This window comes from Schistocerca cancellata, chromosome 1, assembly GCF_023864275.1.
Source record: "Schistocerca cancellata isolate TAMUIC-IGC-003103 chromosome 1, iqSchCanc2.1, whole genome shotgun sequence".
Lineage (NCBI taxonomy): Eukaryota > Metazoa > Arthropoda > Insecta > Orthoptera > Acrididae > Schistocerca > Schistocerca cancellata.
The window spans coordinates 1,085,723,889-1,085,737,387 of NC_064626.1; the positions used below are offsets into that span (position 1 = coordinate 1,085,723,889).

A 13,499-nucleotide genomic window follows, 5' to 3' on the forward strand; every position below is an offset into this window, starting at 1 on the left:
GTGCAACCCTTCCGTAAATTGCTGCAGATTTCAATCTGGGCCATCAACAAGGGGCAGCGTGCGAACCATTCAACGAAACATCATTGATACGGGCTTTAGGATCAAAAAGCCCACTCGTGTACCGTTCATGACTTCACGACACAAAGCTTTAAGCCTCGCCTGGGCCCATCAACACGGACATTGGACTGTTGATGGTTGGAAACACGTTACCTGGTCGGACAAGTCTCTTTTCAAATTGTATCGAGCGGATGGACGTGGAGACAACCTCATGAATCCACTGACCCTGCATGCCAGCAGGGGTCTGTTGAAGCTGTTGGAGGCTGTGTAATGGTGTGGGGCGTGTGCAGTTGGAGTGATATGGGACCCCTGATACGTCTAGATACGATCTGACAGGTGACACGTACGTAAGCATCCTGTCTGATCATCTGCATCAATTCACGTCCACTGTGCATTCCGACAGACTTGGGCAATTCCAGCAGGACAATGCGACACCCCACACGTCCAGAATTACTAGAGTGTGACTCCAGGAACCCTCTTCTGAATTTAAACACTTCCGCTGGTCACCACGCTCCCCAGATATGAACATTATCGAGCATATCTGGGATGCCTTGCAGTGTGCTGCTCAGAATAGATGTCAACCTCCCACCCCCTCCCCCCCATATTCTTACGTATTTATGGACAGCCCTGCAGGATTCATGGTGTCAATTCCGTCCAGCACTGCTTCAGACATTAGTCGAGTCGATGCCACGTCGTGTTGCTGCACTTCTCCGTGCTCGCGGGGATCCTACATGATGTTAGGCACGTGTACCAGTTTCCTTGGCTGTTCAGTGTACATTCAGATAATAAAACAACCCACAAGTACTAAGTTCGTAGTGTTCTATATATATGGGAACGCGAAACTCACTACGTCTCATTCACTAAAACATACACACACACACACACACACACACACACACACACACGCACACACACACACACTACAGCCAGAAAAAGATCCTGCAAGAAGGGGCCAACGACGACACACACACACACACACACACACACACACACACACACACACACATACAATACTTTATTAGCAGTATCTTTTAGATGATACGACAAGAGCTATACAGAGATACGGCGGCTGCAAGGCTTGCAAAGGGTCCGCATGCTTGGGATACAGGCTAAAGTCCTGTCCACACCAGCTGCTCAGCGTAAAACCGAGAATAGAGGTACGGGGCATCGCGGCCGATGTTGGCGTCAAGCCGCACCATTCTGCACAGAAACAAAGATGTTGCGCGAATTGTCGATATATCAGAGGAAACGATTCGTTAGTGCGCGGCCCTCTGTCGATGGCGTTTCTCGTTTCCCTTTCGTTTTTTAGTGGAACATTACTACTCATCAACGGACGCTCTGCTACATTCGCGCAGTTCTGCGCGTTCTGCATTGCGATTTCGAGTGCAGAGCGGGCAGTCCGTTGCAAAATCCATAACCGTTTAGCAGATTTCGTAGTCTGTTGCATTAAATATTTCTCTAGAAAGAAGAAGAACTTTCCATACTTTCAATGCCTTCATCATCTTGCTTGCCTGATAACGACATACATAATTTGTTTTTTCCCCTGTATGTGTTGTTAATGTTGTTGTGGTGGTTTGATGCATCGCTCTACACGTTTATACAGTATACGCTTCTTCATCTCTGCATAATTACTGCAACCTACATCCATTTGAATCAGCTTACTGCATTCAAGCCTCACTCTTGTTCTACTGTTTTGATCCTCGCCGGCCGCTGTGCCCGAGCGGTTCTAGGCACTCCAGTCTGGAACCGCGCTGCTGCTAGGGTCGTAGGTTCGAATCCTGCCTCGGGCATGGATGTGTGTGATGTCCTTAGGTTAGTTAGGTTTAAGTAGTTCTAAGTCTAGGGGACTAATGACCTCAGAAGTTAAGTCCCATAGTGCTTAGAGCCATTTGAACCATTTTTCTGATCGTCCACACTTCCCTCCATTACAAAATTAACGACTCCTTGGTGCGTCAGGATGTAGCCTATCAATCGATCCCTTCTTTTAGTCAAGTAGTGCCACAAATTTCTTTTTTTTTTTTTTCCTCAATTCGATCCAATACATCCTCACTATCTATCTGATCTACCATTACAATCTTTAGAATTCTTCTGTAGCGCCATATTTCAAAAGCTCCTATTCTCGTCTTATCTGAAGTTGCACCTACGTACGAGGCCAGAGTCCATACCAATACCTACAGGAAACAAAAAAATTACGACATACACTGAAGTGACGAAAGTCATGAGATAGCGGTACGCGCATTTTACAGATGGCAACAGTACACAAGGCATATAAGCGCAGTGCATTAGCGAAGCTGTCATTTGTACTCAGATGACTGACGTAAAAAGACGTCCGATGTGATCATAGCCGCACGACGGGAATTAACAGACTTTGAACACGAAATGGTAGTTGGAGCTAGACGCATGGGACATTCCATTTCAGAGCTCATTAGCTGCCTCTCACCACGGACAACGCAGTGGCCGACAGGCCTTCATTTACCGACCGAGAGCAACGGCGTTTGTGTTGTGTGTTAACAGGCAAGTAACACTGCGTGAAATAACCTCAGAAATCAATGTGTGGGATGTATGACGAACGTATCAGTTGTAAGCAGGCTGTTTAGGTTTTTATGTTGGTAACGCCACGTAGCGCTCTGTATGAAAATCACTGGCTGTGCTGTGTGCAGTCTGTGGCTGGTTGGCATTGTTAGAATATTCGCCATTGTAGTGTTGGGCAGTTGGCTGTTAACAGCGCGTAGTGTTGCACAGTTGGAGGTGAGCCGCCAGCAGTGGTGGATGTGGGGAGAGAAATGGCGGAGTTTTGAGAGCGGATGATCTGGACGTGTGTCCATCAGAGGCAGTAAATTTGAAGACTGGATGTCATGAACTGCTATATATTATGACTTTTGAACACTATTAAGGCAAATACATTGTTTGTTTTCATATGAAACGACCGCTTTGAAAAATTTATGAATTACTGTGCTGATAAACCTCTTACATTATTTGATTTTCAAACAGCTGAGCAGAACTGAACGTACTCACACATTTCGCTCATTACCTATTCTGATCAACACTAAACTGACACAATATTTTTAGCGCAACGCAGTCTGACTTTCAATAATCCCTACAAAAGAATAGCCCTGACTAACATTAAAGTATACCTTTCACAAATCACTTACCTCACAAAAATCTTCGTTACTCGAACTACTGCAATACAGCGAGCGCCACTACTGCCATCTAAATAAAAGATTCAAACTACTGAAGGCACTAACTACTGATAGGCATAGTTAACAAATGAAAGATTTTGATAGAGAACAAACAATGCATTTACCTTAATAGTGTTCAAAAGTCATAATATATAGCAGTTCATAGCATCCAGTCTTCAAATTTACTGTCTCTGATGGACACACGTCCAGATCATCCGCTCTCAAAACTCCGCCATTTCTCTGCCCACATCCACCACTGCTGGCGGCTACCTCCAACTGTGCAACGCTACGCGCTGTTAACAGCTAACTGCCCAACACTACAGTGGCGAATATTCTAACAATGCCAACCAGCCACAGACTGCACACAGCACAGCCAGTGGTTTTCATACAGAGCGCTACGTGGCGTTACCAACATAAAATCCTAAACAGCCTACTTACACAGTTAAGTCTGTGCGGCGATATTTGGCGTTAATGGGCTGCGGTAGCTGAAGATCGACTCGAGTATCTTTGGTAAGACATGCCTGCAGCGCTTCTCCTTGGCTCGATTGGACCCTAGACGACTGGAAAACCCTGGCCTGGTCTAATGAGTCCCGAATTCAGCTGATATGAGTTGATGGTAGGGTTCGAGTGTGGCACATGGTCCAAGAAGCCATGGACCCAAGTTATCAACAAGACACTGTACAAGCTGGTGGTATCTCCATTACAGTGTGGGCTCTGTTTACATGGAATGCACTGAGCCCTCTGTTCAAAAAAAAAAAAAAAAAAAAAAAAAAAACAGTTACTGCAAATGGTTATGTTCTGCTACTTGGAGACCATCTGCAGCTATTCAAAGACTTTGCGCTCCCAAATAGCGATGTAATTTTTATGGATGACAATACGCCATGTCACGCGGCCACAATTGATCCCGATTGGTTTGGAGAACATTCTGATCAATTCGAGAGAATGATTTACCCATCCAGATCGTCCGGCATGGACAAAACCGAGAGCTCAATTCGTGCACGAAAGCCTGTTCCGCCAACACTTTCGCAATTATGGACCGCTATAGAGGCAGCGTGACTCAGTAATGCCGCAAGGTACTTGCAACGACTTGTTGAGCCCATTCCACGTGGAGCTGTTGCACTGCACCGAGCAGGAGGAGGTCCGATGCGATATTAGTTGGTATCCCATGACTTTTGTCACCTCAATGCAAAATCACGTGGGCGGCAGCCGACCATGTTGATACTTAACAGTATTATTGCATAGAGGATGGATTTCTCGATAAAAAAATCCATGCTTCAGAAATATATTGACTTCATTCCTCGTAATATGACGCGTTTAGGACTTAGCCATCTTCAGATCTCTAGGAGTAATATCGTGTACGTAGATATGAAGCTTACAAGACGTGCACGTAACAATCAAAACCTTTAGAAAAGACTTTCTAAGACATAAATTTATATTCGATGTTAACAGTTAACGCTGTCTTCTTATTGCCAGTCTATATTCTGTATCCTCCATACTTCGGCCATCGTCCGTTATTTTACTACCCAAACAGCAATGCTCATCTACTACTACAGAATGAACCCGTCACTCTGCAGCGGAGTGTGCACTGTTTAGAAATTTTGTGGCAGATTAAAACTGTGTGCTGGACCGCAACTCGAACCTGGAACGTTGCCTTGCGCTGGCAACGTTCGCATCAGCCGAGATACTCAGGCACGACTGCCGACCCGTCCTCACAGTTTCGTTTTGACAAGTACCTCTTTCCTTCTTTCCAAACTTTAAACAAGTTCTCCTGCATACCTACAGGGAACACCTCTGGCAGGAGGGACATCGCACAAAAATGACTTTAGCTACAGTCTCAGGGATTGTTTCCGGAATGAAATTTTCACTCAGTAGAGGGGCGTGCGTTGATTTGAAGCTTCCTGGCAGATTCGAAGCAACTGCAGACGGCAAAGTGACAAGCTTGACAGGAAACGCTTTAACGGCTTCAAACGTTTTCTAATACTTCGTAATTGAGGATAGAAAGATTTTATGCAATAGCTATTAAACACGCTTTTTGGACCTATGGGGGAATGATGTAAAACAATAGAATAGTGCAAATGTGAAATTTTCTAAAAAAAATATCTTAATCGGTATCCTGCCACAAACTGAGTCTATGGATAGCGTTCCAAAATCTACATATGTGTACCGATTTTCGTCATTGGCATAAAAAATATTCTGAGTAATATGTTGCATATGTGAGAGTTGTAGCGTAAGACGTGCAAGCGGCTATGTGATATTAAGATTTCTGCGAATTTTCTCATTACAGTGCAAATATTCAACATTAGGATATTTACAAAAACGCTATGGAATAGGTATAAATTCCCAAATGCGCTTCACTGTACACAATAAAAGAAACGGATAGTGTCCATCTTGTTCTTCCGTATCTACGTAAACTAAACACAAAAATACTTCTCTCTTTAGAGTTCTACTACCTGCCGACAAACTGTCTTGATTGGTGTATGTAATATGAAAAGCACCTATTTCATACTCGGGACATTGGTAAATCTCACGGAAATTTTGTATTCTTGTTTGTAGCATCTCATAAAGATTGTGGAAAACGATTTGTATGGTTTACTTTAGAGAAGACAAGAACAGACAGATAGGGCAGTAATATCCCACATCTTCTGCCTTTCTGCCAACAATAAAGATCTTTCAAAATTATTCGAAATTTTCGTCCGTTTCCTTACAGTAACTAGCAAGTGCTCGCTGATAGAGAAGTATCACACCGTTGTGGTCGCCAAAGTGAAGATCTTATGCAGAAAGCACTACTCACCGACAGCACCAGCAGCACTAGATACATGGAGTAACGCTTCATGTGAGACTCCGTTCGTAGTCACAGCGATAGTGTGAAAGTATTGTTCCGCAGACCCATCTCCGTCGAGTTCGCCGAACTCTGTTGACGTACCACGAGACTGGTGGCTACTGACGTGATATTCATCGCCACTTCGCCGCGCCAGCTCCGTCATCCGCAACAGTCGTCACATCCGATAAGATATCCGATCGGTCCTCTTTGGTGGAGAGATTATGAGTTATCACAAGACGGCAAGTTATGACAGCCCGATACAAAGGAACGACCGTGTCTTTGAACATACACGCCTAATAATTGACATGTTATACATATGTTACTCTTTGCCGAAGTGACACTAGCGCAAGTCAGAGTACTTAAGTATATTTACTTCGTAAAATATCGAGCGAGGTGGCGAAGTGGTTAGCATATTGGACTCGCATTCGGGAGGACGACAGTTCAAACCCACGTCCGGCAATCCTGATTTAGGTTTTCCGTGATTTCCCTAAATCGCTTCAGGCAAATGCCGGGATGGTTCCTTCGAAAGGGCACGGCCGACTTCCATCCTCATCCTTCACTGATCCGATGGGACCGATGACCTTGCTGGTTGGTCCCTCCCACAGATCAGCCAACCAACCAGCTACGTAAAATGAAGAATGAGTAACTGTTAAATCCTTGTAATGATTAAATTAAAAGGAAGGTCAGCGTTCGCCGTAATATTGATGTTTTATTGATAGCATAATCGATTTTCGATCACATGGTGATCATCTTTAGTGCTGTACAAATTAAACTCAGACACACGTATCTAGTTATCAATAACCAAAACTGAGAAGCGATCACAACTGTGATTTGTACAGCACTGAAGATGATCACTATGTGATCGAAAATCGATTATGCTCTCAATAAAACATCAATATTATGGCCAACGCTGGCCTTCCTTTTAATTTAACATATAAGGTCGTTGTGCACACAGCACTCCATAGAGTCACCAACCCTTGTAATGATGTTACGAAACTTCCTGGCAGACTGAAACTGTGAGCCGGACAGAGACTCGAACTCGGGACCTTTGCCTTTCGCGGGCAAATGCTCTACCGACTGAGCTACCCAACCACGACTGAATACCTGTCCTCACAGGTTTACTTCCAAGAGTACCTCGCCCCCACCTTCCAAACTTCACAGAAACTCTCCTGAAAAACTTGCAAGACTAGCGCTCCTGAAAGAAAGGATATTGTGGAGACCTGGCTTAGCCACAGCCTTTCTTCTGTCAAGTATGGAGGATAGCAGACGAAATACTGGTGGAAGTAAAGCTGTTCGGAGAGGTTCTATCTCGTGCTTGGGTAGCTCATTCGGTAGATCAACTGCTTGCGAAAGGCGAAGGTTCTGAGTTCGAGTCTGGGACCGGCACACAGCTTTAATCTGCCAGTAAGTTTCAGCGCACACTCCGGTGCAGAGTAAGAACTTCATTCTGGAATGTTACGAAATTATTTACTCCAGAGTATTCTAACAATCAAAATGGTTCAAATGGCTCTAAGCACTATGGGACTTAACATCTGAGCTCATTAGTCCCCTAGACTTAGAACTTCTTAAACCTAACTAACCTAAGGACACCACACACATCCATGCCCGAGGCAGGATTCGAACCTGCGACCGCAGCAGCAGCGCGGTTCCGGACCGAAGCGCCTAGAACCGCTCGGCCACGGCGGCCGGCTTCTAACAATCGAATCCACTCTAAAGCGACGTGCGTACAGCATTTTTCTAAATATTATGCACTACTACGAACAAGGTCTTAGAATAGGCCGCCCGTTACTGTAAACGGTTCACACTCTTGCTCATTTTACTTGTACCCAAGCAAATTACACGTGGCTATATTGTGACCGAGTGAAGGTGTACGCCTGATTATAGTCCTAATAAAGAGCCTCTCTGCACTATTCCTTGCCTACTGTATTATTTGACGGAAAAACCATAGTCTGTTCTTCAATAGCCCGCCCAGCTCTCAGGAGTAGAGAATGAAATATGTACAAACGTACAAGTGCAGGTAGCGTTCTCTGGAGGTTCCTTACGGACATTATTATATATACATAGATAATAATAATAGTCGACATAAAAGTTTTCTGGGTATGGTACCGTGTCATAACGTAAAAAAAAAAAAAAAAACTACTGCTGCTGGAGAAAAACCAACGTTTCGGCCACGGTTGCAGCGGCCTTCTTCTGGGTCTAATGGTGCGTTCTAGCTTTTTTTTTTCCTTTATTGTGATTTTAATACCCGTAGAAAAACAGGTAGGCTGGCAGCAGCACAATACGCCGCTCTTCAGCCCAAGATATTACAATGGTAAAACAGAGAAGACACGTGAGTTGGAACAAAACGGCGGGGAAAAAACAGTAGACACATGAACATAAAAAACATGAAGCCGTTCACACTCGATGACAATCCACACTACAAACTTTTGACACGACGCACAAGCACTGATGACTTTGATTGTACACGTGAACGATGGAGCGTGACGGTGAACACTGAACACAAAACACGACGGCACACACGAGACACTGATGGCGATGATCTCCGCCGCGCGAATGTCCACGTAGCGTGTGCGAGTCTGGGGTCCTGCCAAGAGGGGAAGAAGGGTGAGGGGGGGGGAGAGGGGAGAACAAAGATGCCAATGGCAGAGAAGATGGGAGGAGGAGTAGAAGGACAGGGGAGGGGAATCCTGGAGGAGGAGTGGGGAGAAATGGAGGAGGGAGAGAAGGGAGAGAGGGTGCCCAAAGAAACAAACACGGGAAGAGGGAGGGAGGATCAAAGTTGGTAGGAGGGGTAGATGGAGGGGAGGAGGGCATCATCAGGGAGGGGGAGCTGGCGGAAGCCACCTTGGGAGAGGATAAGGAGGGTGGAGAGATGGAGAGCAGGTGGGATGTGGGAATACAGGCGCGGCAGTGGGTGGGTGTGGGAGAGGATGGGGGAGACAAGCGGGTGAGGAGGATCGAGTTTACGGGAGGTGTAGAGGATCTGTATTCTTTCAAGGAAAAGGAGGAGGTGGGGGAACAGAATGAGGTCGTACAGGATCCGCGTGGGGGAGGGGAGACAGATGCGATAGGCGAGGCGGAGTGCATGGCGTTCAAGGATCTGAAGGGATTTGTAAAAGGTAGGAGGGGAGGCAGGATAGGTGTAACAGAGGATAGGGTGGATGAGGGATTTATAGGTGTGGAGTATGGTGGAGGGGTCCAGACCCCATGTACAGCCGGAAAGGAGCTTGAGGAGACGGAGTCGGGAGTGTGCCTTGGCTTGGATTGTCCGGAGATGGGGGGTCCAGGAGAGGCGACGGTCGAGGGTGACGCCAAGGTACTTAAGGGTGGGGGTGAGGGCGATAGGACAGCCATAGATGGTTAGATAGAAATCGAGGAGGCGGAAGGAAAGGGTGGTTTTGCCTACAATGATCGCCTGGGTTTTGGAGGTATTGACCTGAGCAACCACTGGTTGCACCAAGCGGTGAACCGGTCAAGATGGGATAGGAGAAGGCGTTGGGAACTCTGCAGGGTGGGGGCAAGGGCAAGGAAGGCGGTGTCATCGGCAAAATTGGAGAAGGTGGACAGGGGGTGATGGCGGCCGCATGTCCACTGTATACAAAAGGAACAGAAGGGGGGATAGGACGGAGCCTTGGGGCACACCGGCGGAGGGAAAAAAGGTGTAGGAATCCGTGTTATGGATGGTGACGTAGGAAGGACGGTGGGAGAGAAAGGAGCCGATCAGACGGATGTAGTTAATGGGAAGGGCGAAGGTTTGGAGCTTGAAGAGGAGACCGGAATGACATACGCGGTCATAGGCACGTTCGAGGTCCAGGGAGAGGGAGATTGCGGAGCGACAGGAATTAATCTGTTCAGAAAGGAGATGAGTGAGGTGAAGGAGAAGGTCATTGGAAGAGCATGTTGGCAGAAAGCCACACTGGGTAATGGGAAGGAGGCAGTGCTGGCAGAGATGCTGGTGGATGCGTCAGGTGAGAATGGATTCCAGGACCTTGCTGAAGACCGAGGTAAGGCTGATGGGACGGTAGGAGGAGATGGCGGATGGAGATTTACCGGGTTTAAGGAACATCAGGATATGGGAGGTTTTCCACAGGTCAGGGGCTGTAGCCAGTGGACAGGACTACATTGTAGAGCCTGGCCAGGGTGCAGAGGAAAGAGACAGGAGCTTCACAAAGGTGACAGTAGGTGACACGATCATGACCAGGAGTGGTGTTGCGTTTTGTGTGGAGTGTAGTGATACGTGCATTGAGTTCCGTGTGTGCAATGTTGTCCAAGTACTGGGAACCAGGTGCGAGGGGAGGGACAGGGTTGTCAGTTCGATCGCAGACATCTGGGAAGAGGGAGTAATCGAACTGGGGATCGTCGGGGATGGAAAAGACATCGGAAAGTGATTGACCTTACTAAGTGCGTCAGGGAAGGGGTGATCATCATGGAGAAGATGGTAATAGGGGGAGGGTTTAGTTCCGGTAAGGCGACGGAAGGCTGACCAGTTTATACGCAGGGTAGCATATAAACGGGTGCATGTCTGTCGCCAGTCCCAGCGTTTCTTAGCTGCGAGCAAGTTTCGGATGTGTCGCTGGAGTTGCTGGTGGCATCGTAGTGCGTCCGGGTCATGCGTGTGGAGGAAGGCACAGTAGAGACAGCGGGATTCACGGAGGAGGAGGAGGACGGCCTGTGGGGGTAAGGTAGGACAGTGGGGGTGGATGGCGATAGTAGGGACGTGGGCCTCCACGGCCTCAGACAAGGTCTGCTGGAGAAAGGAGGCAGCATGGGTAACATTGTCAGGGTGGTGGTAGGTGAAGGGGTGGCCTTCGACCTGGGTGGAGAGGGTATCCCAGTAGGCATTCCAGTCGGCACAGGAATAATCATGGACGTACTTCGGGGGAGGGTCATTACGAGGGTCGGGGCAGGGGCAACGACCGTCTGAAATGGTGAGGAGGACATGGAGATGGTCGCTACCAATGGTGTCCAGGCATCCACCACTATGCAGCCAAGGAGGTTGGGGGAGGAGAGGATGACATCGGGAGTGGAGTTGTATTCGGGGCGGGTGTGCTGGGGAATGGGGATGAGGTCGCCTTGGAGGGTGGAGAGGAACCGATGCCACTGCCGTAACTGGGTGGCGGAACGACTATCGATATTGAGGTCAGCGGCGATCAAGTAGGAGGAGAAAGTACAATCAATGTGGGAGAGGAAGTCGAAAGGAATAGTTGCGTTAGGGCAGACATAGATGGTGGTGCAGGTGATGGTAAGGCCGGGGAAGAAGAGACTAAGGATCAGGTGTTCGGTGGGGTCGGGAAGGAGAGGTTGGAGCCCAACCGGGATCTGGTGGTGGTGACCAATGGCAACTCCATCACGCGCAATCGGGAGGGGATTATCGGAGTGGTGGAGAAGGTAGGGCGAAGTGTGGATGGTGTGGTGGGGTTGGATGATGATGATGTTTGGTTTGTGAGGCGCTCAACAGCGTGGTTATCAGCGCCCGTACAATTACCCAATCTTTGCTCAGTCCAATTGCGCCACTTTCCTGGATGATGATGAAATGATGAGGACAACACAAACACCCAGTCATCTCGAGGCAGGTGAAAATCCCTGACCTCGCCGGGAATCGAACCCGGGACCCCGTGCTCGGGAAGCGAGAACGCTACCGCGAGACCACGAGCGGCGGACCAGGTGGGAGGTGGGGTTGGAGGAAGGTTTCATTGAGGAGGAAGGCATCCACACGGTGGGTTGCAAGGGTGTGCATGAAGAGGTTCTTTTTGGCAGGAAGGGAATGGATGTTGTTGAACAGAATACAGTGCTGGCGCCTTGACAGGGATTTAGACGAGGGTGTCGAGACGGGAGAAGGTGAAATGGGCCTGGTTGTGGGAGTAGGTGGCATACATTTTTAGGTGGAAGACAGAACGGGCAGTGAGGGAGACCTGTTGGAGGGTGTGAGGGTGCTGGAAAGGGTTGACGTTTTGCAGGACAATGGTAAGGAACCTGATGATGTCCTTAGCGGTGGGGCAGGGTGGACGAAGGGAATTGCCAGGAGGGGTGGGGGCGTCCAGAGGGTGGACAGGGATGGTGAGTTTAGGAGTGGTCGGAGGGGGTCGGGCTTTACATTTTTGGGAGTAGGTGGGATGGGGGAGATTGCAGGTATTACAGGGACTGAAGGTTAGGGCACTGCTGGAGGAAGTGCACTTGCTTACAATGTGGGCAGGTGGGGGCCTCGTGGCACTCAGCTGTTGGGTGTGCGTTGTAGTGCAGACACCTCTGGCAGCGAAGGGATTGAGGAGGGGAACGGGAGGGGTCGACTTAATATCGCTGGTTGAAGAGGAGGGCACCCTCCTTCAGGAGACGGTCAATGGAGGGGATGTCCTTGGAGAAAGCCTGCATAAGGCGGGTGGGGCCGGCAGAGTTAAAAATGCGGTGGATTGCCAGCACCTCCAGTGAGGGATGCACCTTGAGCTCCGCCAACACCTCCTCCTCCGTGATCGTCAGACTAACCCGAGTGATTACGGCGGTGAGGGTCGGCAGGTGACGTGGGAGTTGGGGTTGGCAGGTAGGAAATGGAGCAGGGGTGAGGGAGGCGTTGGGGCCAAACCGGGTGATGGGGAGGCGAGAGAGGATGTCAGTATGGAGGGTGGGGCTGGGGGAGGAGATGAGAACTGAATCCCGTCTGGGAGTGAGGAGTGAGATGGGGACACCAGGGAAGTGTTGGCGGAGGAGGAGGGAGAGGTTCTGGGCCTCGAGAAGGGAAGGATCAGGATGGGAGAGGAGGTATTTGTATAAAGAGGGGGGGAGGAGGAGGAGGAGGAGGCGGAGGGAGCAGGGCCAGGTGGGGAGACATCCATGGCATCCTGTGGGGGGAAGGGGTACAGGGCAGGGCCTTCTTGGGAGAGGAGGAGGTGAGGTTGCCACTAGGGCGTTTAAGGGCGGCGGAAGGGTGGGTGGTGATATGAGGGACGGGAGCTATAGGGAGGTGGCAGGAAGTGGCAGGTCGCAGCGTGGACGCAGTAGTCGGCGCCGGAGATTGTGATGCTGAAGGCGACGGCGACGGCGACGGCGATGGTGGTGGCGGTGATGGCGAAGGCGATGGGGAGAGCTGAGCATGGGCAGTGGCCCGTCGGGCCACCACCCTAGCTGGAGCTGCAGTGACAGGCTGGGGGAGTGGGGGGAAAGGATCAGAGGTAGAGGAGCGGGAGGAAAAAGCTGGGGAGGGGGCGACAAAGAGCGAGGGAGAAGGGAGAGTTAGAAGAGGAGGGATGGAAAGGGAGGGGGGGCGACTGGGCACACCATGTAATTGGGCGAAGTATACACTATGGCAGTGGTGGTAGTAGTGGCAGTGGTGGTGGGGGCTGACATGACGACAGGGAAGAACTAAAACAGTACAGGACGAAAAAGAGAGGAAAAAAACCGGGGACGGACGAAGACGGACGAAGACGAGGACCAGAGTCCCACGCTGCTGG

At 49.2% G+C, this 13,499-nt stretch overlaps 1 protein-coding gene across 1 annotated transcript in view; it reads right to left on the minus strand.

Annotated features, from left to right (window-relative positions):
- LOC126162997 (calcitonin gene-related peptide type 1 receptor-like) overlaps positions 1-6,153 on the minus strand; it is a 260,219-nt gene extending 254,066 nt beyond the window's left edge. Inside the window, exon 1 of the mRNA XM_049919860.1 lies at positions 6,028-6,153. Coding sequence (XP_049775817.1) covers positions 6,028-6,069 — 42 coding nt within the window. The 5' untranslated portion in view covers positions 6,070-6,153. The remainder of the gene's footprint in view (positions 1-6,027) is intronic.
- Positions 6,154-13,499: the final 7,346 nt, after the last annotated feature.